The following is a 24,548-nucleotide window of genomic DNA, read 5'->3' as shown; positions in this document are numbered from 1 at the left end:
TGGGGGTGTACACACCATAACTAGTAGTCCTACTCCTATTCAGATCTCTGCCCTAAAATATATCCCCATCTTCAAAACAAAGTAAACTGTACTCAAGATATATTTCACCAGACCAAACCATGGGACTTGGGTATCATAGCATGATAGTGATCACAGCTAATCCATTTGTTAAACTAACTGTTCACACCCAGTGGAGTCATAGGCATTACATCATTGCTCTGTCCAAAATCTACCAGGCATAGTAATAGTAACACACAGAATGATACACAAACTACACCTCTGCATTAGTGAGAAAACAGGCCATTGTGTTTTTGTGAATGTGAGAGAGATACAGACACACAGACGCACACCTGATTCAGTTTATCCTGCTCGCAGAGACTTAAAAACAGATCCACATGATATCAAGCAATTTGTAGTTAAGCGCAGGATTAAGTTTGTTAACAAAATATTCTGATGGAACAACACTGGGAAGGCTGCAAAAGACAAATGCTCTTTGTCTTCTTTTAGTTTAGTCTTCATTTCTCTCTCACCCTCAAGTCTCTCCCTCTGTCACATGTCCTCCACTACACAAGTTATGCAAAATGAGGCAGAGCTCATTGCAAACAAACAACACAAGCAGATGCTTTGTCAAGCCCTTGCTGGTGCTACCCTGATGCATGCTTCCACTGCGAAACTCGGCCTTGTAATAAACAAGCACAGATTCTTTAGAGTCCCATTACACATTTGCAGCTTTGCGTTATTTCATTTGATGTCATCATCAAGTGCAGTGGGTCATGACAAAGCGGCCGGATAGTTGAATACAACTTTAGGTTTGGGTCAGGTTTGGTTATTTTCAAATGTAACTAACTTGGTCTGGAATGATGTGAGATTAGAAACTGGTAGAAAGAACCAGTACAACAATGTCAGGTACCCAAGTCCCATGGTTTGGTCTGGTGAAATATCTTAACATACCTCATATTCTTTCTGAGCGCACCTCGAGTACAGTTTACTTTGTTTTGAAGATGCGGATATATGGCACATATAATTTAGGAACATATTATTATTATTTCCCCTATATCAAGTCTTCTTCAATACAGCATAATGTCCATTTTGTAAATTAAAGGTCCAATTTAGAATAAAATAGACGATAAAGCAGGGTGTGCTTTAGAGCGTGGCTACTTTGTGATTGACAAGTCGCTACCGCGGCAACCCTGTAGAGGCGATGTGTATCCACTGCACATGTGTACATTTAACTAGCCGTAATTTGTTTTTGGGTGCTGACTATCGGTGTTTTCATCTAAGAACTTTGACGCTTTCAGAGTGTATTTTCAGTTCATGAAAGTTAATTGTAACATTTTGGTCATCTTCAGTGTTCGGTCGTACTAAAAGAAACTCTAAGCAGTCAGCTGTTTATTTTTTCCGGTAAGTACATTTTGTTTTAAGCCTGTTTTTCGCTATCCAAAATTAGCACCCCAATTAATATCACAGTTAACGTGAATTACGGACACACCTTGCTAACCAAGATAGCTAGCTCCACCCTCTCGTCCAAATATGGTAACTTCTGGCTGCAAAAAACCAAGATGGCAATGGCCAAAATGCCAAACTCAAGGCTTCAAAACAGTAGTCCACAAACCAATGGGTGACGTCACGGTGGCTATGTCCACTTCTTTTATGGAGTCTATGCTTATACAGTCTCATGGAGTACTCTGCAACTGGCTCTAGCTTAAGGCTTCAGTATACCTAAAACAAGCTAAAAAACAAGCTTTTAGGTACACTGAAGCCTTTAGCTCACGCTCCGGGGCAGTGAGAGAAAGGCAATAATTTGGCAGAAGCCTAATGTGTACACATTATGTTTAAAAACAGAATCAGAGTTCATATTATCATCCTTATCAGCAAACCAGATAATATACAAACATGCAGAGACATCTGCAGGCACTGTTTTCTGTAAACCAGCTTTATTGTTTAAGGAATGCAGTGGAATAACCGACAACATCATCTCTCTGGGAACATTAGAGCTAAGAGCTACTGTCCACCAGAGCTGACGTAAGTTGAGGACTTAAAATAATCATCGTAACTGACTTCCTGGAAAGAAGAGCTCACTGATTAAATGATCTCAACTAAATGCACAACCAAGACAAGTTATAGTAGCTCCATTCACAAAGTGGGAGCACTGATTGACAGCTAGCCATCCTGACTGCAGACAGTATAGGGGAGCTGTTCCTCCCAGGAGCCCACAGGGTGGAGGATGCATTTCCTGTCCTGGTCTCTCTGAAGGTCAGTAGTGGGAACAATAATCGATGGGAGCTGTAATTCAATACCTGACCTCCGCAGCGGTGCCTGGGCTGCAGAGGACACGCCATTTAGATCCATCACACCAGTCTGGGTATGCAGCACAAATCTGCAACTTCTAGCTCCTCATTTCCACACTCTCCCCTGAGTCAGGAACCAGCTATTTCATACTTCCTAATGATTATCAAGACACAAACTGCACATTTACACTAAGTTTCAAACCTTTTTATACACATACTGATTAGGTCAACTTCCACGGTATAATGCTCTGTAGCTGTATGACTGAATAATCAAAAACATCTTTATAAATAGCTTCTTGCACAAACCATAGACACACTCAAACCCACTGACAGAACCGTTCTCCTCTGCTCAAGCTGAGAATGAACAAACTAATTTCTCAGATTTGCCAAGCAAATTAAGAGAGGCAACTCATTTCAGCAAAGAGTCATTCTTAGGTCAGAAGCATATCATCTCTATGGAATGACAGAGTAGAACACCAGGCAAATCTGATTAAAACTCTTCTTAACACTGGTACAAAAAGGTCAGCTCATTACTTATGAGCTGTCTTCAAGTTGTTCGCTATGGAGGAGCATTTAATGGGAGAGCTGGTTTGAGAAAGAGCACTAACAATGATTCATGGCATTTGTCTTCCCAGCTATGACACCATATTCCCACTAAGTGCAGACTCTGCACTGAGCTGCACCATTATGGGGGTTTGTTGCACTGCAGTTTGCTAATAACTATTCAAGAAACTCTATGAATATGTTTGTCAGGGCTGTCTGGATACACACCCTATGGACTGATTAGAATTAGAGAAGTACAACCCACCAGTGAACACTCATGTTCAGTCACATGCTCCAAACACTCCCAAATAAACAGGAAACCTGCTGCACCCATTAACCAAATACTGCCCCAAACAAACCCTTCCCAAAAACTTAGCTGTGCATCAAGCAACTGGGTGATGTCACTGTGTGTGAAGAAAGACAAATGACAAAAAGAAAAGAGTAGCACCACCTTAAAAGCCAACTCAGGCTATGCCAGTTCTGCAACAAGGGAGTGGCACTCAGCTCTGATTTAAACACAGGGCAAATTATCCTGAGGTATGAATACACCAGACTACCATCTCTAGATATCCCCTTACCTCAACTACTGTAGTAATCACAGCACTTCTTTTATTATATAACTCACCATCGTGACCCCTGCCACCACCAGCAAGATGAAAAAAGGAGATTTTTCCTAGTGAAAAAAAAAAGGAAAGATTTGAAAACAATTTGCCCAATTCAGTCTGTAAAAAAGTCATCCAAGTGTCTTTTAATATGAATATCAATATATTACCAGCAGTCTGAGCTGAACACAAACACATTTACCTGAGTCAAGCTATAAAAAACAACAACTTTACTTGCTCCAAACCAAAGTGTGGACAAATAAAACTCAGCTTATCATTGTTATTATGGGTTAGTTTAGATAGCTGTCTTGTCTTGTCCTATTCTTAGAGGGTAAGAGGCTAGGTGAGTAGAGCAGAAGGGAGAGCTCAGTTGTGCTTTAGCCATGAGCAAACCGGGAGCAAGCGTGCTCCGACAGGTAGCACAGCAAAAAAGCCATACTGAGAGAGACTGATGACAAGTCACCACCCTACTGCTGATGCAAACTGGCTGGCCTGCACGCACACATAATTCGTATGTGTACACACATCTACTAAACCTTTAACTACTGTATCCATAGACACAATAGTAGACCTACTTCAGAGGATTAACATTGTCAACACAACTCACACTTTAGCACCTCAACTCTCAAACCTTAGCTACGAACTCTATAGTAGGCAGGTCCCAATACTAGTCCTCTAATACTACATTTTAATTCTATTTTCTTTATTTTTTCCTACTTAATGCAGCTGTACAGGGCATTTAGACAGTGGAATAGCTCAGAATTATATAACCTGCATGGCAGCTTTCCATTGATGGTTTCCCATGATGCTTTATATCGCAACATCACTAACCCAATAGCAACAAGTATAGTCTCATCGGCCAGCATGACGCAAGACCACATCAATTCAACAGTGCAGAGATGCACACTGTAGTCATGACAGTGGTCTTCCAATGTTACAGGGCATGTATGTCATGTTTGTATTAAAAAAAAACAAAACAGCAAAACATCACTGGTTGCTATTCGTTAATATTACAAGAATCACAAGCCTCTTTATATTTCGGATGATTATATAAAAAAAAAAAAAAAAACTTTTAAAAAACAGACCAGAACTGCCAACAGGTTTCTTGATGCTGAGTTAAAGGTGCATACATTTATTTTTTTAGCTACTTGAGGCAGACAGACTCCAAAAAACAAACTAACAGGCAAACACACAGCCCTGACATTGTCACCATATAAAGTTATTAACGTGTTAGCAAACAATTGCCTATTCACAGCAACCTAACACCTGTAAATCCAAAATTCAGTGTCATTTTAACTGTCTTTAGTCTTTAGTTTGCTAGCTGTTCGCTAACTTTGTCTGCTGTTTGTTGCTGAGCAGGTGGCGTAAAGTAAGTTTAGCAGAGCTTGTTTGCTGAAAATGGCTGCCTGCTGTTGCTGGCAACTGGAATCATACAGTAAAATTGAGGGCTGTGAAACCAAAGCAATGCTCTAAAAGAGCTGGAGAGCTACAGATTGTGGTAATAAGTCTTTGTGGGTTCATCAATGCAAGCAATGCCATTCACACCACAGGTAGTCGTTGTTAGTCAATGGTTCAAATTAAAAATATAGATTAGTGTGTGTTAGTGTTGTGCCAACTGACGATCATATCAACTATTGACAAAAAAAAAGATAACCGTTCATTTCTGATGCCCCTGCCGTTTTAAATACTTTTTGTATTTAAAGATTTTTTTGTTTTAACAGTCTGTGGTAATCCATTTAAGTCTCGAACAAAAATTCAATGAGGCTATAATGTAGCCTAAACTCTGCTTCCTCCAGCCAGTGCAGTGTGTCGGGACTTTCACACATCTGACAGATGCGCACCAGCTGCCACTCAGTTCTGTCTGGTTGCTACTGTTAAAATACTGCTGTGAGGTCACATTTTGCGGAGGGGGGTTGGCTAACTAGCCTGAAAAACATAATAAACACGATGTGTGTCCATGTGAGCCAATCCACTATATGAACTGATACAAACAGACTTTGTTCTTTCTCCTGACAAAAGCAACACTGCACTGTAAGGGAAGTTAATGCTCAAAATATTAATCATCTACTGTAGATAAAGTAACTCTTAAATTAGACTCTGCATCAGTTTAGTCCAACTGACACTGTTCTGCAGGCTGCATTATAGTCATTCTCCACTGCTCTGCATCTTATCCATTCATGTACTTGCATTTATGAGCATAGCGCAGCACAGATGTGTCTCTCTGACATATTGACACTTGAGCTTTGGTAGTGCGTAGGTTAGCCCCCCTACTACCCAATGTAAAAATATAGGCGATTGCCCAACCTTAGCATATACAGTATACTGTATCTTTACAGTGTATGGATTTGGATGTTAACACGTGTGCAGGTGGATGGAGGTGGGGGGCAACTTTTAGTAACATGTTAACATAGCTTAAAATACACTGAACCAAGAATGTAAATTAGAATAAGCACCTATGAAGTGACCTAGTTAAATTAGCAGAGATGAACATAAAATCAATTCAGATAACTACTGCATCAACTTGCAGTTGAGTTAGTTGTACCTTTGAGGCGGGTTCGGTTCACGCGGGCCGTCCTGGAAGAGACAATCGCCGGATCTACCTCAATCATCTGATCTACCGGATCCTCCTCAATGGTCTGTCCCATGACTAGCAGGCCCAGTCGTTTCATGCGAAGAAGCCGTGGCCCTGTCTCCCTGGGCAAGGCTCCCCCATGTTCAATGGGCCCCTCTCCTGAGATGACAGCCGGAACCAAGCTCTTCAGAAACTCCATGTTCGACAAGACTTTTTCTGTCTTTCACTCTGGTGCGTAGTCCAATAGCCTGTGCCATGCCATTCTCCCATTCAAACTACCTGTCTGCCTCATCTGCCCCATTTACAGACAAGCAATTAGACAGAGTACGGTCCCCGTCTCCAGCTGCTACCTACATGCAGCAGCTACACATTCACTCACTGTCAAGGCCTGAATGTGTGGGCCCTGAGATCTGCCCTTTCAGAACAGAAGAGAAACTACCTGTCAGGCTTTCTTAAGTTGTTTGTCTGGACTAACTAGTAGAGGAGAAGCTGTTCACTGTAGCTAGCCAACATGAGAGAAACTTCTTTCGCTGCAACATTACCTGTCTGCTCACAGTGAACAGTGAAAGCAAACAGACATGGCACTTTTCATGGGTCGTGATGTAATTATGAGTGGGCAGGGCTATGTTTGAGTGCCAGGCACTATCTGGGGTGGGACTAGAACATGTTCCAAAGGAGATAACAAGCCTGGGCCACCAGCCAATCACAACAGAGACGACACAAGCCACACCCTGCTGGTCTGTGTTGTTCACCAGTGAAAGAGCCCAAGAGAGGAGGAAGAAGATTGACAGACACTATAAGAAGTAGGAAAGCTCCATGGAGTTGGCTACACTCGCCTGCCTGCATTTACTGATAGCCCTTATCATTGTCGGAATGGTTTTACTTGTTAGCATTTATACACAAACTTGTTTGCTTTCTTGCTAACTTACTCAAATAACAAGAGTAACCCCACCCCTTGCTTTCACTTCTGCTTGACTGTGCTGAGCCATTATGAAGAGAAGCAGAAGAGCAAAGTGATGGGGTATGTGAAACAGGGTGATGACAGACTGCTGGGCTCTGCTTGGCTGCACAGCTTGTACCTGCGGCAAACTCAAACCCTTCCAAATATCCCTAGCTGAGGAGCGAGAGGGACTATACTGTGCTGACTCTTATAAAAGCTTGCTGCCTTAAGAAATCATCAATTTGCTGTTCTCTGGCATGGAGTGCAAAATTAATAAGCCATCTAGCACCAACAAAGCAACAATCCTGAATAGCAATACAGAGCTGTAACACTCCACAAAAATTAAAGATGCCCGTAGCACCAGTGAGCAGCAAACTGTTAGAACACCTTTAAGATAAGCCTTTTCTGCCAATTCATCATTAACTATGCACCACAATAAAGCAATTGGGCAATACAAAACAGCACAATATGTATTTTATCTTCCTCTAATTAAGACTCCATTAAGCATTTTGTTAATATTGAATTAAGCAACTCAGCCCAAAGGGAATTCAAACTCAGCTTTGAGGCTTTTAACACTCTTTAATTTCATCATTTTTGGTTCTGTGGCCACACATAGACCCTATTGTTGGGTTTCACCAACCCACTTCCATACGACACTAGCCGTTCGCTTCCTGCAGGACAAGGTGGGTGTACGCTACCTGTATTGCACAAAACAGCAGTGAGCCAAAGTAAACAGTCTCTAGCAAATTTAAAAGTACTACATAGCCACAGGGGGAGGTGGACAAAATCTGAGGTAAATAATAAATACATGGACTTACATTTTTCAGGTGGCAAGAACTGGATGCCAGTGTGTCTGGATGTCTAAGTAGGCGATTGTTTTGGTTAGCCATTACAACATGAGAATCAAATAGTTTCATGACTGCGTTTCTATTGGTTGGTTGTTTTTGGACTCTTTTTGCTGCACATGGTCAAAAATAATAATGCACGCAGTCAACACATTGCCTAGAAGCGGCGTGTGAACACTGCAGTGAGATGATGTAATTGTTACAAACTATATCAAGAGCCTGAGAGGGGAAGTAAAAAAATAAAAAAATAAATAAAAGTTTATTCATTTCAACTATGCTTTTTTATTACATGTATCCAGCATCAATCTTGCCTGCAGAGTAAGCACAAAGTGGAAGAATGCAATGATAAATGCAGTGCAGCAGTTTTGCAAAACCTCTGCCCTCTAGCGGCCAGCTGGCAGAAAGCACACCAAGCAGTACAAACTAATTGTTGAAATCTACTGACAAGCCCCAAATGCTGGGAAAACAAGAAAACGCTCAGCAAGATTTGATGGCAAACCACCAGAAAGCTTTTTAGAGCTGGACTCTGGCTCATCAAAAAAAACCTCCAAAGCTATCCAAATTTTGATGAATGGAATGCTTTTTCTCCTCATAAAATTACATTTATTTATTGTTAAATTAATTTTAAACCTTCACAATCCACAGAGAATGTAGTGTAATACATAGGAAATAACATTTTAGGCCTACTTATAAAAGCACAGGGCTCTAAGGATGGCAGTCTCAGTTTAATAGCAAACTATTTCTGTCCCATTGGGTATAGTGAGCAGGAGAACTCTTCAGTCGCTGCTGGAGAACATAGATGCCTATACAATAGGAACTGATTTGTGGTTCAGTGTTGGATTTATCCTTTTGAATATCTAAGCATTTCAATAACTGTACTGCAAATGGATGTGTTGTCCATTAACATTATGTACACCAAATCACTCAGAACTTGTGATTGTCTGACTCATGTTATTGCCTAACTGTTCTGGACAAAAAAAATAATCTAATGTATAAGGCACTAGAGAAAAAGCTAAAATTTGGTTCAAGTTGCATGGACGGACATTTGTTGGGATAGTGCAAGACTGAGGTCTACATAAAGATGTAGAGAGGCTGTGGCAGCAGATTCTGGTAAGAATCTCAGACAGAGACAGAGAGAGGGATGACTGATGAGTCAAAGATAGCCATCACTCGGCCTGAGCACCACAATGGTCAGTGGAGGCAGCTGTGGTTTGCTGGGGCCAGGTCTGCGGTGCTGTTGAGTTAGAACAATACTCCTGCACAGGAGGCCCAGATCCCAATCAGCCCAGGAATGTGGAAGAGGAAGCTCTGGGAACAATGTGCAGCGTTCCTATGCCATTCTGGGTCCCACCCGCCTCTGCCTTGTTCTGCTTTCAAGCCGGAGAAAACAGGAAAACTAGTGGGCTGGGGCCCAGAAGTCAGAGTCCGTTTTGCAGTCAGCTGGAGGGAGGCTGGTCAGTACACTGTCAGCGCAACCCTACTACAGTCATGTTGTTCGCGCCGGGTATTCATATATCTGAACTGCTACGCCACCACTTTATGTCAGTAAACAGTCCATGTCAGGTAAGCTGAATATCAAAACAATGTTGCACTGCCCTCTAATGGTGCAAACAGCCACCACATAATCGAGGCTACAATCCTCACCTTGCTGTGCAGGGCTCTCAAGTGTAACCTGAAATTATGAAGCCATAAAATTTAATTTTTGCTCGTGAGTATGTCACTGCCTTGGTGCAACATTTTATGAATAATGTAGAGTTAACATGGGAATACCAACTTAATTTTGTCTACTTTAAATAACATTTTAAGATTCAATTCAATTCCCTTACTCTCCTAAGTTACAGTGTTGTGTATAAACTATAGCTATTCAGTTGATAATACCTACTGTATATATTCCATTATGGAAAGCCAAATGAAAATGTTTCCAAACAGTGTGCATGTGTGTACACCAGTATGTACTACAACAAACACATCACTTGAAAGATATGCATGCATCTGTCCAGTATTCAACATGGAAACAGTGCCACTCCGACTGTTGCACTATGCTACTAACAGTTCTCTACAGTTAGAGTAATGTATCCTGTCAGTTTCAGAGATTTGTTTGCTTGCTTACATATACATCATTGTTGACATCAATAAGGTTTAGGTCAGATCAAAATGGGCTGTCAAGGAACAAAATCTCACTCTCTAACAACTACAGTCAGTGTTCAGTCATGGTTCATTCAGAGCCCCGCTGTATGAGGACCCATTTTTCCTTTCTGTTCTCGCTACAATATACCTTCTGTTTCTCCCAGCCTCAGTTTGATTACTGCTCATTGCTACTTTGTCCATCTAATTTTCAGGTCTGGAAACCTACAAGTTAATTTTTGTAGGCAGAATCTTTCATCTGCAAACAGGAACAAGAAATGCAATGTTCAACATTCAGACACTTAAAGATAAAGAGATCAAGCTGGTTCTGCCCAGTCCTGATTGACAGTTGTGAGGAAACCCAGAGAACTTGGTTGTCACTGCTGAAGAATGTGACCCTGCATCAAAAGTATCCTCTTTTCTGTCCTGACCAATTACCAGGTGACGCTTGTCTCCCAGAAGCCGCAATAATATGCAAAAACAGTATTTAGAGGAACACCCCAGTGCAGTTCAACCTCACAACCTTTACAGTTCCTTGCTCAAGCAACATGACTTAACCAAACTTTTTACCCTTTTTGTTTTGAGGATGTTGACCAGCACTAGAGCTGCAACTAAGGGTTACATTCATAGCAGAATAACAGATTGGTTATTTTCTGATTAATGATTATTTTACTGATTTCTTAGTCTAAAAATGATACTGCCAAAATTGAAACATACAAACAGGTTAACAGTATAGTAAGCACAATGCTACACAGTACAAAATATTCCATCTGTCCGCTTGTACGTATTGCATCAACCAATGCAGTATGTTACTGGATGCCGCTGTCGTAAAACCTGACAGCGAAGCAGAAGTGCTTAACTCACTTATGTCTGTTGAAAGTTTGAAATTCACCTGAAGAGCAATAAGGGCCCAATTCACCTTAGGTGGCCCCAACTTATCAGTTATCTATATAGTACTTGATGAGATGACTTGCACACCCAAAACAAGTGTATGACATAAGACATTGAACTTGGGCTCACCCTGTGTTGGACCATTCAACCAGACTACTGTTGTGCTATCATGTTCAGGCCGCAGTGGTAATCCACTAATCATTTCTTAATATTGTATTTTACATTTAGAACTAAACTATAATATAAAATAGTATAATAATAAGCTCTACTCCGTCTATGTATAATCTGTACGTCAATACATACGCTGATTTGACAGGTTACCCAAGCACGTTGCTACTTTTACATTTTGAATTTTACAGTGAAGAAGGACAGCTAACTAGCTGACTAACTCCCTCATTCGTCCAGGAGTGTTCCATCGTAGAAAAGGTTTCAGTCGTAGTCATCTGGACACTGTTTTCACTGTTTGAGTCATTCTCAATTGACTCATTTGAGAATGACTTCCGGATGGGAGCCGAAACGTCTTGATTCTGAAAACAGTGTCCAGATGACGACGACTGAAACCTTTTCTACGATTATAATGTGATGTTAATAAACATGAAGCATTCTGCTATTTGACCTGATATAAACAAACCATTTCTTCCTTCTGACAAAAGCTTTGCTCTGTGCACTGTGATGAAGTTAACTACAAATCGTTGGTGCATCGGATGTTAATTTTATCATCTGATTTTCACACAGAATTTTTGGATTAATGGTTTTCTTATTCATTTGTTTGTTTAATATAATAATGAGTCATAATGTTGACCCATTCACATGATGCAAACACGTGTGTACAAATACGGTTGTTACTTTGCTGTGACAAGGGTATGAGCCGAACCAGCAGCCTCTGCCTACCCATGTTAACAATCTATGCCATATTGTAGGTCTGATAAATATACATTATGCACACAAGTAGTACCGGTACATGGAAACATTTTTTAAAACTGTTGGCCTATACAGATACTGTATAACTGCAGACATAATAGAATGAAGCATTCTTCACCTAATGACTGCAGCATGGACAACGTTTATTGACAGAATACAGTTATTCAAGCAGAGGGAGAAAACTAAATGCCATCTAGAAAAGACTGAAAATTCTACTATGCCACATTCAGAATTCAGCAAAACAGATTAATCCAACACCCTATTCATTCCCAAGCTACTAGCTTGCCATTTCTGCAAAACCTAAACCGCACCACACAGTGAAACACTACCCACTTAACCCATGTGACGTACCTTAAGGCCATAGAGCAGGGGCTAGAACTGGAAAGAGAAAGGAGGGTCCACAAGTCCACTGCACAAGAATCTGAAACAGAGAGCAGAGAAATCACATCTTTAAAAACAAAGCAGCACACTGACAAGAAAACAGACACAAACCAACTCGATCATTCACTGCTAAGTACAAAATATCCACTTTTAACCAGAAATTTAAGGTAGATTCAATTAACCTTTGACTGGTCACAAAACATTAACACATTAACATTAATATAATCAGCAGCCATAACAGTACATCTTTGAATACTTGTGTCTTGGAACTGTTGACATAGGAAATAATGTTTTTGAATAGCAGTCTGTGTGTCATACTTCAGTCACCTCAACATTCCAGAGATTTGATTCTACATCATTTAAATTTTGTTCAGTAATGGTTTGCTATGATACAGAACAACATCCTGTATAACGATAGGCCTGTACAGGCGAGTGCTATTGGATAGTCCAGTCTTGGTCACAGCAAAGTGAAAGGTCAAGCTAATGTTGACTTCAGCCTGGTTTGCTCTGTGCTGGGACAGGATTAAAACCTCCTCCTGAGCAGAGTAATAATCTGAAGATTACACACCACATCCAAGAGGTAGTTACATAAGCGATCAGAGCCTCCAAAACTGTACCTTCCATCCAGTTTATCATCATAGTGGCTGAAAAGGGCTCCTTTTATAGTCAGGTAATCTCATATGCAGTCATACAATCATTGTTACTGTCTGTTTCAGTACAATGTAGCATATTCACAACTTTTTTTTTTTTTTTAAAGTAAAAAAGGGTAGGTTACAATGGAAACATAATCCAGTGACATTAGACTGACATAAATAAAAACAGTAAGTACATGAGGCTAGAAACTTAAACCATTATCAAACAAAGGAAGGAAGAACGAGTCACTGAGTCACAGCAGCCAGACAGAGAAGTTGAGGTGTGAGAACTTCCACTCTAGCACTGTGGACAGATGTGAGAACAGGTCAGTGTAGATATCAAGTCAAAACGAAATAAAACCCTTGATTACCCAAAAGTCATGCCACAACGACATAGCATCGCACATACCTTATCCCACCCACCACAAACACAGCAAAAAAAAAAAAAAAAAAAAAAAAAAAAAAAATTCTCAAGACGCAATCACTCACTTCTCACGGTGACAGACCTGTGAATAACACATCTGACTTCCTGTTCCAACTCAGCGACTCCAAAAAACAAAAAAGTGTGACCACAGAAAAAGGGTAAGCCAAACCCTGAGCACATCTTGAATGCTGTTGCAAATACAGCCACAGACTAAGCTCCTGCTCTATATTTAAGCTCTCAAACACACGTATTTCTCTGGTAGTGCCAAAACATATCTCATATCTCAACATAGCTTCTAATTCTTGTAACAAATAAGTGCATTTACAGATCTGTGTAAAGTTAAGGAGTTTAAACATTGTACATTTTGGTGTTACTGCAACTTGTGGGCTACAGGTCAGCGGACCAGAACTGATCCGATCAATGGTTAACTTGACTTCATGTAATATTGACCGGCAATGTTCTGAGTGCAGCACACAGTAAAGATGCTGCAAATAGGAGGCTGATAGTCCATCCAGGAAATAAAAGGTAACCCTGACCAAGGCAAGATTGTCCCATCTCATTTCATAGTGTTCCCTTCAGCTTTCTGCCACATATCAACTTCCAGCAGAATGGAACAGTTCTGTGGTTTCCTTCAAGTTCACCTTATAAGTGAACCACAGCTGCATAACCACCATCAAATTTTAGAAAATAAACTCATGAATGTCTAATGCGATGTATTTGCTGTGCTTGTCTTGAAGAATTTGGGCTAGCTCATATTCAGAAACAGGCAGTGTGCTATAGTAAACTGGACAAATGACTAGCCTAAATCTGGCTCCTTACAACACTAAATGACAGGCCTGTCCCTGTCGTAATCACTACCTCTTGAGCTGAAACATTACTGGCTTCTTCCGACTGGGAAGAGAAGTGCATAAACGAACACCTTTTTGCATGTTTCAACAGATATTCTACTTATCTTTATCTGGCTCTGGATGACATGTATAGACAGAAAATATGAAGCACTCATTTACCGTCAGTGGATCTAAACAAAGCAGAAACACTGGCAACTCAGCTGAGGCCGTCTTGAGGGCAAAGACAGGGTGGTTTCTTTGGCGAAGGCAGACCCAAACATCAATTATGCTCCAAACCCTCTCTCCCAAAGCCAAGGATAATCTTCCTCAGCAGGGCTCAATTATAGGTTATTTCTAGCTAGACTCAGTCCTTATTGTGTGCTACATTACGCCAAGTCTTTCAATGCCATCAATGAAAAGAATGCCTAACCCATGTAAATCAGCGTAAGTAATGTTGTGCTCTAAAGTACAATGCAAGAGGAAAAGGGGGAGACTTTTGAAAGTTAGCTTTATGAAGGTGAGAGAGATGGTGACCGACTACTGATTTCCAAAACACTACAGAACCATCATTCATTACCTATAAACACAGAAACACAAATATCAGTGTGAAAACAAATCAGTTTGTTAACCTGACTTATGTAGGCTACTATGCATTACAAAGCAACACAATAAAAAAAAATGTTTTATCAACCATGTTGGAACATCACCACTTTCAATCATTTACCAACTCATGAATATTCTTATCTTCACTGTTTCACAGGAAGCCTTCATTGTAGTGTGTGAATTTCCCACAAACAGAATGAAAGGGCAGAGCGACGCCGTTCAATCTTAAGTGCTCTAGAGATACAGTTTGCGTTGGGTTCAATGCTCAGTGCAGGGCAATGTGACCATAAAGATGGGTGCTAGCATACAGAGGAATTGGTTGGGGACAATATTTAATTGAATAGCAAGGTTTCCAGCCAAATGTATGTGCAATTGTGTGTGCAAGTATTATTTGTTCAGTTGTCCAGTTAATAATTTAGCCATGTGCACATACACACACACACACACCTGGATCAAACTGGTCAGTCTAGGTTTAGATAAGAGGTCATCTACTTCAATCTGGCCAAATAAGTGAAAGCTGCTATTATATAACAGAGACCTCAAACAGTTTTGGAGAAGGCCAATCAGGATTTCCAATAGAAGCTGTCTAAATAGAACCAGGTTAAGAGGTCAGGGGGCATAGAAGCAGGTGCTGAACAATCCATTGGCAAGTTTCAAGCCCATTTAAAAGAAGGACACTATGTTTGCTTTCTCCAGATGACGACATGGAAGTCAGTAGAACCAAGGTATAGGTTAGGTAAAATCAAATGACAAAATAAGTTGGAGGGGAAAAAAGCTAGTATGCAAACCGCTGGTATGACAAAACAACCAACTTTTTTGATTAGCAGGATTGTTAGATGAAAAATGCAAATTAAGACATTGAGTTACATAATATTTTTGTAGTCGCCACTGAAATGCTGAGTTAAACAGTTAATCCTTGCAGGGGTCAGCTTAGTGAGGGGCCACTGTGGGGATGTTACAGAGCTTGGTTTTTCATCCCCATACTCTTCAATGCCATTAATGTCTTACCAGATTAAACCAAACACACTAATTCACTGGAATTATGTCCCAGATAATCACAGATAGATGGCTATCTGCAATCTAGGGGGATTCCCTCTAGTTTGTGCTTGTCCAAGAGGATACACTACACATCTGTACTGCCATCAGAAGCTTATCCTGGCATGGACGAAGGTGGCTCAGCCAGTTGCGAAGACCAATGATCTAGTAGGCCGAGGCTAGCACAACATTGCAAAGTCTTGTGTGTAAAATGCTTAAACTATGTAGGCCACTTCAAAGCAGCGCCACTGCAGTAGCTATCTGACGTGGTACACTACAGCAAAGTCAAACAGATTAACAAAAATTTAATTTTGTTTCGCCGCCTTCTGATAACCTAGCTTTTAAATGCAAATATGCACAACAAAGTTCTCATTACATTGAGCACAGTCTACCCACATGTGGGCCCATGAGTGAACACAAAATGACTCTTCTTCTGTCACTGTGCCTTCACTCTGAAATAGTTTGGCCATCTCCACTTTCAGTCATACACAGCAGATTGACCAGATTCTTCTCTGTCTGTATCCAAGTACCACTGCTTGGGTCTCCACAGAAAATGAACAAATGCTTCATTGTATGTCTGATGCACTCTGGACAAGAAGAATGAAGTCCTCAGAGGAATGTTAGATGCAAAGCTGACAGTTCTCTCACTGTTGTGCCAATGCATAAGAACCATCATGCTTGGGCATGTTAAGGCTTAAAGCTAGTCCCTTCAAACACACCATCTTTTAAAGTGTGACCTCACACAAATAAAAGTGTTCTTTTAGATATAAGCAATATAACGCAGCAATATTTAAGTGTTTTGTGTCCCAGATAAATCTAGTGCATTAAAAAACACTAGCTTCACTGAGTGGACTGTGTGTGCGTGGTTATTTAGATACTGCGGATAAACATACCAAACAATTTCGTTGATGGTTTTGTTGTCTGACACAAATAGTTTTTACAGCCAAGACAAAACTATGACTAAAAAGAGAATTAGCACAGCTACGTTAAAATTGGCTACCGTATAGTAAGGTAACGCTCATAGTAGCTTTCAGTTAGCAACTAGCCTGATGTTGATACTGTATTGAGCAAACTGCTAATGTTGAGCAGGAGGCTAGCTAGCAGCAGCAGCAACTTGATTTAGCTGACCAGCCAGTTGTCATCTATAAGTTAACGTTCAGCATGCTAGTATGATAACAATGTTAACAGCCCAGCTAGCTATTTGGCAGCAATAAAACTAACGACAACAGGAATTGTGAACGGTGCTTACGATTAAACTTGTAATGTAGCTAATTAGGCGATTAACTCAGACTAGCAGAGGAGCCAAACTCCTTCTTTAGCATGCTACGACAGCCAATTTTGGTTCCACAGTTGGAAAGCTAACGATAACCTCAACGGCAAAGTTAATCACGGAACTTGACGTAAGCCAACGTTAACTACATTAGATAGCAACCGCTGTGTCCTCAATTGCTTCAATATTCGTTAAACTAACGTTACTCACAACTTTTGTTTCCTCTCCCTTTAGTTGAGCTAGGTAGCTAGCTTGCAGACGTCCTTCTCATTTGCCGAACAAGCTTCAACGTCCTGGCCCTCCTCCATTGGAAGGATTTGCGTAGTGGTGTGATTTTTTTTTTTTTTCAGTCTGTTTCGGTGTTGGGAGAGCTCCACTGTCAGAACAGTCGGTAGCCTGTTTGTCCCGCCTTCTTGATCAGGATTGGCTGTGATCGTGTACGCCTACATAAAATACAGCTTTCTATTTAACCAAATACGTGGCAGTCCTGAGAAAACGACCTGTTGATTGGATGACGTCTTGAGGGTGACGTTCACATGGGTCAATTTTGTATTTCAATCGGCGTACACCGAAACTTGCACGGGTAGGCGGGCACGAGTTGAGCTGCAGTCAGTGACAGGTATGGGCCAAAGCTACGTTTGGAGGAAGGTACACCAATATGTTTTTTGGGTACACGACACATGGCTCAAATAAGGACTTCTATTTAAGTAAAAACTATGAGCGCCACTTACAAACACTAAATTGTTAAAAATGCTAAAATGTGGTGAAAAACAAAACTCTTGAGTTAGAAAGAATTCACATCTACAATTTAGAACTTGTGGCAACACTTTTTATCCCCCTATTTATAAGTAGTAAATAAGAATAAATAAATGGCCTATAAAGCACTATAATGTAGTTTTTAGGTTTATTTATGTATTTGTTATGACCTAAATATGATTACAGCTATGTTATACTGCATTATCAATCATTTACTAACGGTTTATACACAGTTATGGATGCTTCATAGAAGTTATAATTGTTGACAAATACATTAATAAACACTGTAAAATGACCATATGGCTGCATACAACCCCATTGTAGTGTGTTAAAAACAGTATATTAAGTGATTTTATATTTCTTATACATGCTAAATATTGGGGTTTAAAGTAGCAGTTATTTTTGTCATCACTGACACAATGCATGTGTCTTATTCACCACTGTAGGCAAGCTGAACTCTCCCTTGCTTCATTTTAACTTAATTCAGAAGATTAGACAATTAAAATAGTTCACAATGACATTCTTTCATTACTTTAACTATGGAACCCTGCAGAGAACTTATATCTAAAATAATCAAACTGCCTACAAGATATTATAAGATTTTATATAATTTTAATTGCATTGGCATCAGATTTACTGCAGATAGTCAACAGGTCTAGTCTATCAGGTGAATTTAAAAACTGCAGTTATTAAGTCTCTTTTTAAAAACAGCAATCTAGATGCCTTAGTAATTAACAATTATTTTTACAAACCAATACAAACCTACTGTTTTTAAGTGTAATTATTTAAAAACTGTTTTCTAACAACTCAGTTCTCTGCTGGCATCAAATAGCAGTTCTGATAGTGTGTGGTCTCAATTTTAACCAGACTGCAGCACTGAAACTGCTCTTGTCAAGATTTTAAAATACAGTGATTTAAATATAGACTTTGGCAGAATCTGAGGTGCAGTGTTATTTGTTGTTTCTGCTGCCTTCAACACAGTCACCTATATTATATTACTAAACAGGCTGGTAAACTGGGTTGGATTTTCTGCCACAGTCCGAAATTTGCCCAGTCCTATTAACAAGATATTGATAATAACATATTTGAGAGAGTTCCCCGACCTCTGTTCAATCTTTACACACCCCCAGTAGCTGAAAATATACAAAGCAACATCTCTTACCATAGTTATGTGGATGACACACAGCTGTATGAGAATGACTATGGTCCCATGGGATTGCTAAGCAAGTACATTGAGCAAATGAATAATGAGCCATAATTTGCAAAAATGCTTTTGCCAAATAAAGATTGAAGGTCAGTGCTTACTAAAAAACAAGTTAGAAATCTTAGAGTAGAACTACATTTAAAACAACTATCTTATTATAAACTATCACATATTATTTTCACCTTCAAATACATTGGAATGAAGGGATTTAGACCTAGAAAACCCTGTCACCCGCTACTGTAATGGCGTCTCTACGGGACTCTCCAAAAAAATAAGTCAAGACAGCTGCAGCCCATTCAGAGCGCTGCTGCTTGAGTTCTTACTGAGACAAAAAAGTTGAGCACATAACTCCAGTTCTCTAATCACAGCCCTGGTTACCTGTTTGTCAAAGGACTGATTTTAGTTAATAGTAAGACATTCTATATATATAACGTCTTACTATTATCATTACTTGTACTTACACCTGCACTTTACAGTATATTTTATACTTATACCTGCACTGCCTACTGTAGCTACTGCACATGTTCATACTGTATATATTTTAGCATATTCATTACACACTATTCATACTGTATTTATTTTAGTGTATTCATATCTATCCCTTACTTCTTTTTTATATACAGTATATACGTCTATACATATGTACATTACTTTGTATTCCACTGCTTTTTGCACCTCTGCTTAGATGCTAAACTGCATTTCATTGTATCAGTACCTGTACTCACCTGTGTGCAATGACAATAAAGTCAAATCTAATCCAATGTAATCTAATTACACTTACTTTTACCTGTTATAAAGCGCAAAGGGCCAAAATACATCTCTGATCTGCTTCTGTGCTATGAACTCTCCAAACTGTCACTAGCTTACTGTTCAAAAAGTGTAAACAAAAACATGGTGAACCAGCTTTTAGTGTCTTTATGTCTTATCTGTATGTATATCTTGACGTTTGTCCTAGATATGTCGTACATACAGTATCTGAAGTAACATGTGGTATTGTAAATAGCTTATACAGTATGGCAATGTAAACTAATTGCCTGTCCATCCCACATTAAAAGATATCACTAGGAAGGCCACAGAAGACTACCATAACCAAGTATATAGTATTTAAAGAAACGTGTTTAGATATTTCTCTGTTGTGTCATTATTTAGGGCTAATGAAGATTCTTAATTTTTGTTAGTTGGATGAAAAATGAGATTTGTGTCAAATATGCTGTTGATTTTATTCTTTAGTCAAGATAAGTAAATATGACGATACGTGGAACTGTTGTTAATTTTTTTTCAATTTTATTGAGTGTCTGTTTGCTGATTCCGTAAAATGGCCTGAATTTCTAATTGTAACATTTTAAGTAATACAGATTATTTGTTTCATATTTTAGGCAATATTTTTATCTGTTTTGTTGTTTTGCAAAAGTATATAGCAGCTGATAATTAAACCAAATGTCTTGTGCTTTATCCTTTTGTTGCACTCCCTAAGAGAGGTTGTACTACTCCTGGAGGGAAGGATCTATGACTGAAAGGATAGTAGCTCCCCCTAGTGGCAATTCTGTACATGGTTTCTCCTGAATGAATATGAGGTACAGTAAAACAGATCAAAAGATACTTTAGACAAATTATACGCAGCATTTGTGACATTTAAGAAACAGAAAAGCTGCAACTGATAGATCCACGCTGACAGTCAATCCTTCAGTGTTTCCGATGAGGCTGAAAAATATATGGAATACATAAACAGCGCATTCAGGTTATTTTAACATGAGTGTATCAATGTACAAAGCTCTACAATAGCTGGAAATAGGGACCAGCACTCATAAATGTACCACAAATTTTTGTTATTGGGCAGATTTGCAATTTCTTTATGATTTGCTATTTTACATGTTTGTGAGTACTTGTGAGTAGTAGTAGTAGTTTTTATTAGTTACCACCTAGCTAACTTATCTAGACTGTGCACTAATCTGTTTTTTAATAGCTTCAGAGTTCTGCGCACTATATATGTTTCTAGTAGCTCTGTCAACATGTGATCCATTTACCTCTAGCTTGTCACTTGTTCTGCCGGTACAGCTGGGGCTTTTTTCTTACATTCTTCACACACATGGTGGCAGGATCTGTTGGGATAACAGATTATTTAAGCAGAAGTGTTGCAGCACAAAGATGGCAGATTATACTGTTTGAATGGCTTGTGGTGTAATACTGGTGGTCAGTAAAAGGTACAGTAGGGAAAAATGTTTTTGGTTTTAATTAAAAGCCATTTATCTTGTCAAATGTCAACAAAAAAAGGAAGATGTACAAAGAATGTTATGTTAAAGTCATATCTTCAGATTACCCCCCCCCCGCTCCGCACAGAATTTGTGCACATTAGTAACTCTTATTACTTTAACAAAGCATCACATGTCTAGAAGATGAGCTTCTGCGATGACAAAATGATAATAAGAAGCAGGATTTTCTAAGGATCTTGATCCCGAACACAAAACGAGACTCCCAAATAGGATGATTACAAAAATGATTGCTTTACATGTGTCATTATGGTGGCTTATTATGGCTTTACCATTGTAGATGAGACCCCCAGTGACAGCCATGCTACCCAGAGAGAAGGGAAGAGCTAAATAAAGAAATAAAACAAAGTCAAATAAGACAATGGTCTGGAGCTGATCAAAGTAAGAGACATTTAGAGATATACTGTAGAAGAATCAGAATAAAGTTTGAATTATTACATAATATATGCAACTTTCCCTGCAAACCTAGAGGTGGACACACAAAGGTAATTAAAAACGTTTATTTTTGACTAATTAAACACTACAATTTGCTCCCCGGGCAAGACTCATTCACTTCCTGTCATGGACTAATCCCGCCTTGCTTGGCATGAGTTTAATCTGAGTGAACTTTGTCCTGTGAACGAGTAACACTGAGCAATTTGTCCACCTAATTTGAGAGAAAGGACGGGACTGACTTTCAGGAAGTACTGACTGTTGCATGATTTCATTATATATCTGCATGGTGAGAAAACACAAGCAGCAGCTGCATGGCTGGCAGTGAGTGGAGGGACGGGGATCGAGGCTAAAGACAATACAGTGTTGACACATAAAACATGGATCATTTTCAGTTTGTGTAATCTTAATCGTAGCTAGTCAGCCAAGCTAGCGCCAGCAGCTTATGCTTACAACCCTGGCCATGATATTTTCTGGCCTGTGTGCTGTTCACTGCAGTGTGTGAGTAACTTTTACCTTGCTACAGTAATTCTGGTCTGACAGTGGCATTAGAGCTGTGTTGGTGTGCATAACAAGCAGGTCTCTTTTTTTTAAAGATTCAGTTAGATATATAGATTTGAGTGACCTCAGGACACTCCCTGCCTAGCTCCACCCAACCTTAACTTGAAACAAGGTCTAATCTGGCCTTTAATTTAGAGTAATGTTATAGCCTTAGTTTTTAACTTGTAATCATAGGTTTTCACATTACTTTTATCCCTGGTGTTTATTTTATTTGTATTTATTGACTTTTATTTATTGATTTTTAATATTTGATTGTTTTATTGTTGTAATTTTTAGTCTCGCAAAATTATATTTATTGCTGTTTATTTTATTTATTTATTTTTGTCTGTGTTGTTTTAATTTTACTATGTGAAGTACTTTGGGCTCACTGAATTCACTACAAAACAAACACAGAAAATAAGTAAATAAACATACTATAAGCATTAACTATAATTATAGTGGTGTAATTGTATCATGGCAATAGGAATATAGGAAGAGGAAGAATATTCCCAAGCCAGCCATGCAGTGTGGTCTAACACCTTGAGTCATTTGACAGATTTGTTTGCTTCTCTGTTTGCTACAATGATAGAATTAGTAAGAAGTATGTGTGTGTCAAGTGAATGTCAAGAAGAGATTACCTCTATACCAGATGCTTTCCTCTTGGCACTCTTTCCTAACCTTTCTCACATCATGTCTATGGATATGACGGGGCACTGTAAGACACACGGACAGGTGAGGTATCATATCTGGCCCACGATGGCCCATGACAGCCCACATCGTCCAGTACGAATCATTTGGTGCCTCTCACCTTCCACTTCCCTTTCACTGCAGCTGGACCAGTAGCAGCAGCTGCTGCTTCCTCTGTCTTCACTGTTATAGTTTGTCCAGTTGTTTCAGAACTCATGATGCAGGAGCTTCCAGCAATCTTTTTTGGACCCGTACTGCATATCTTTCTCGGGCTAGTATACTTCCCCTCTCTCAGTGCCTCATATCTAACTGGTTGTAATTGCTCCTATGACTATGTTTATAACTCCTCCCCACTTGAAAAAAACATACTAGAGGCCCTGTCCATTAAAGGCTGTTAGCTCAAAACGAAACAAATAAGGCATTGGCTTAAAACAACTTTTAAGATATAGAATTGTGCAGGAAAAATAAAACCAGATGTTTTTTTTAAAGAATAGTCAAAAACTGTTTCATACAAAACTGTTTTTCCATTCCACACACATTATGTTCCAGTTTAGGCTCACCTCTGTACACCTATCTGGACCTTCAAGTAAGATACACCTTTATTTAGATTGTAGTCGTTGTTTCTTTTATGCCATTGTTTAGCAGAAACAAGTATGGGTAGAGGTAAACTGTTATTACCCATTTACATGTGCCAATGAACATGTTGGTCTATCAGTCGGAAAACGTTAACATTAGGCTGACATTGAATAGAAGCAATCAGTCTTTCTGGTAGAAATGGTTTCATAATAACCCTCTAGTAGTCATGGTTTGTGCAGGTTTTGTGAAATATGTCTTATAATGTACGACACACAGGCCGTGTATATACATGTAAGGTTACTCTAAAATCCAGTCATGGGGGGTGACTGCACTCTGTAATCCTACCAAGTTAACATACCATTTACCAGGAGTGACTCAAACCCAAGACAGTTTTTCTACTAACACATATTTCCTTACTTTAACATTAATCTTAAAACATAACATAAAACGTTGACAGACACGGCTGTGGTCTGAACAGCCAATGAAGTGGTCTACCCAGCAGGCAGCTTGCGCAGCTCCACCTAGGGTAATGTGAATTTACTGAAAATGGTGGCATTCAGGGGGCTGGTCAACTTATGTTACCTATCCTGAGTCAAATATTCATTACAGTTTACTAGCTAACTAGTTGACCAATTATACAGAGTCATATAATTCATCTCAATGTTACTGATATTACAAAACAAATTGGGGGCCAACAACGTAGCTGTAGCTTTGAATGCATCCGTTCGTTTTGATTGATAACTAGGATGACCGGTCACCTGGTTGACAAGCAGTGCTCACGACTGCTAAACTTTGATCAGTAACTGAAGTATTCTTTGGGACAGGACCGCTGTTCACATGCCCGACTTCTGCCGACCTCTAACAACCGATGACAACGCGGGGATAGAGAAGCTAAGCTCTGCCGGATTCGGTATTCCCATCATAAAATGAGACATAACTCACATTACCAAACGTACCGCCATCAACCTCCGCCCGGCTGAGCTGACAGTAAACGAACCCAAACCGCGGCTTTACTGGGAGGTCAACTTATGACTAAATTGACCAATCAGATTCCATCGTGGGCTGGGTTCAGCTTGCACGAGGAAAATCTGGTGATTGACGTGCTCCTAAAAATCGCTAGACCAATGAATCACAGAGATAGCGCAGCCTGTTTGGGAACTCTAACCAATCACATTTGTGCATGGGAGG

General features: G+C 39.6%; 1 protein-coding gene and 1 long non-coding RNA gene across 15 annotated transcripts in view; both read right to left on the bottom strand.

Moving 5' to 3' along the window:
- Positions 1 to 17,310, bottom strand: part of fryl (furry homolog, like) — a 69,803-nt gene extending 52,493 nt beyond the window's left edge. For 8 of the 14 annotated variants that reach the window (XM_044199731.1, XM_044199730.1, XM_044199732.1 and 5 more), the window contains exons 1-2: positions 5,976 to 6,580; positions 3,457 to 3,504 (exon numbers count right to left, since the gene is read on the bottom strand). In XM_044199731.1, coding sequence (XP_044055666.1) covers positions 3,457 to 3,504; positions 5,976 to 6,204 — 277 coding nt within the window. In that variant the 5' untranslated portion in view covers positions 6,205 to 6,580. Of the gene's footprint in view, positions 1 to 3,456; positions 3,505 to 5,975; positions 6,582 to 12,077; positions 12,148 to 17,108 lie in introns of those variants that run through there. The other 6 variants (XM_044199729.1, XM_044199733.1, XM_044199744.1 and 3 more) reach the window with 5 other exon arrangements.
- A 3,627-nt stretch (positions 17,311 to 20,937) lies between these two features.
- Positions 20,938 to 24,515, bottom strand: LOC122877769. The gene is made up of 4 exons (XR_006378324.1): positions 22,906 to 24,515; positions 22,736 to 22,810; positions 21,398 to 21,451; positions 20,938 to 20,957 (listed from the first exon to the last, which is right to left on the bottom strand). It is a non-coding gene; the product is annotated as an uncharacterized LOC122877769 (long non-coding RNA).
- Between the last annotated feature and the right edge of the window lie 33 nt (positions 24,516 to 24,548).

The sequence above is a fragment of the Siniperca chuatsi genome, linkage group LG6, assembly GCF_020085105.1.
Source record: "Siniperca chuatsi isolate FFG_IHB_CAS linkage group LG6, ASM2008510v1, whole genome shotgun sequence".
Lineage (NCBI taxonomy): Eukaryota > Metazoa > Chordata > Actinopteri > Centrarchiformes > Sinipercidae > Siniperca > Siniperca chuatsi.
The sequence above is the reverse complement of the archived record's forward strand: the minus strand, read 5'-3'. Positions and strand labels throughout refer to the sequence as shown.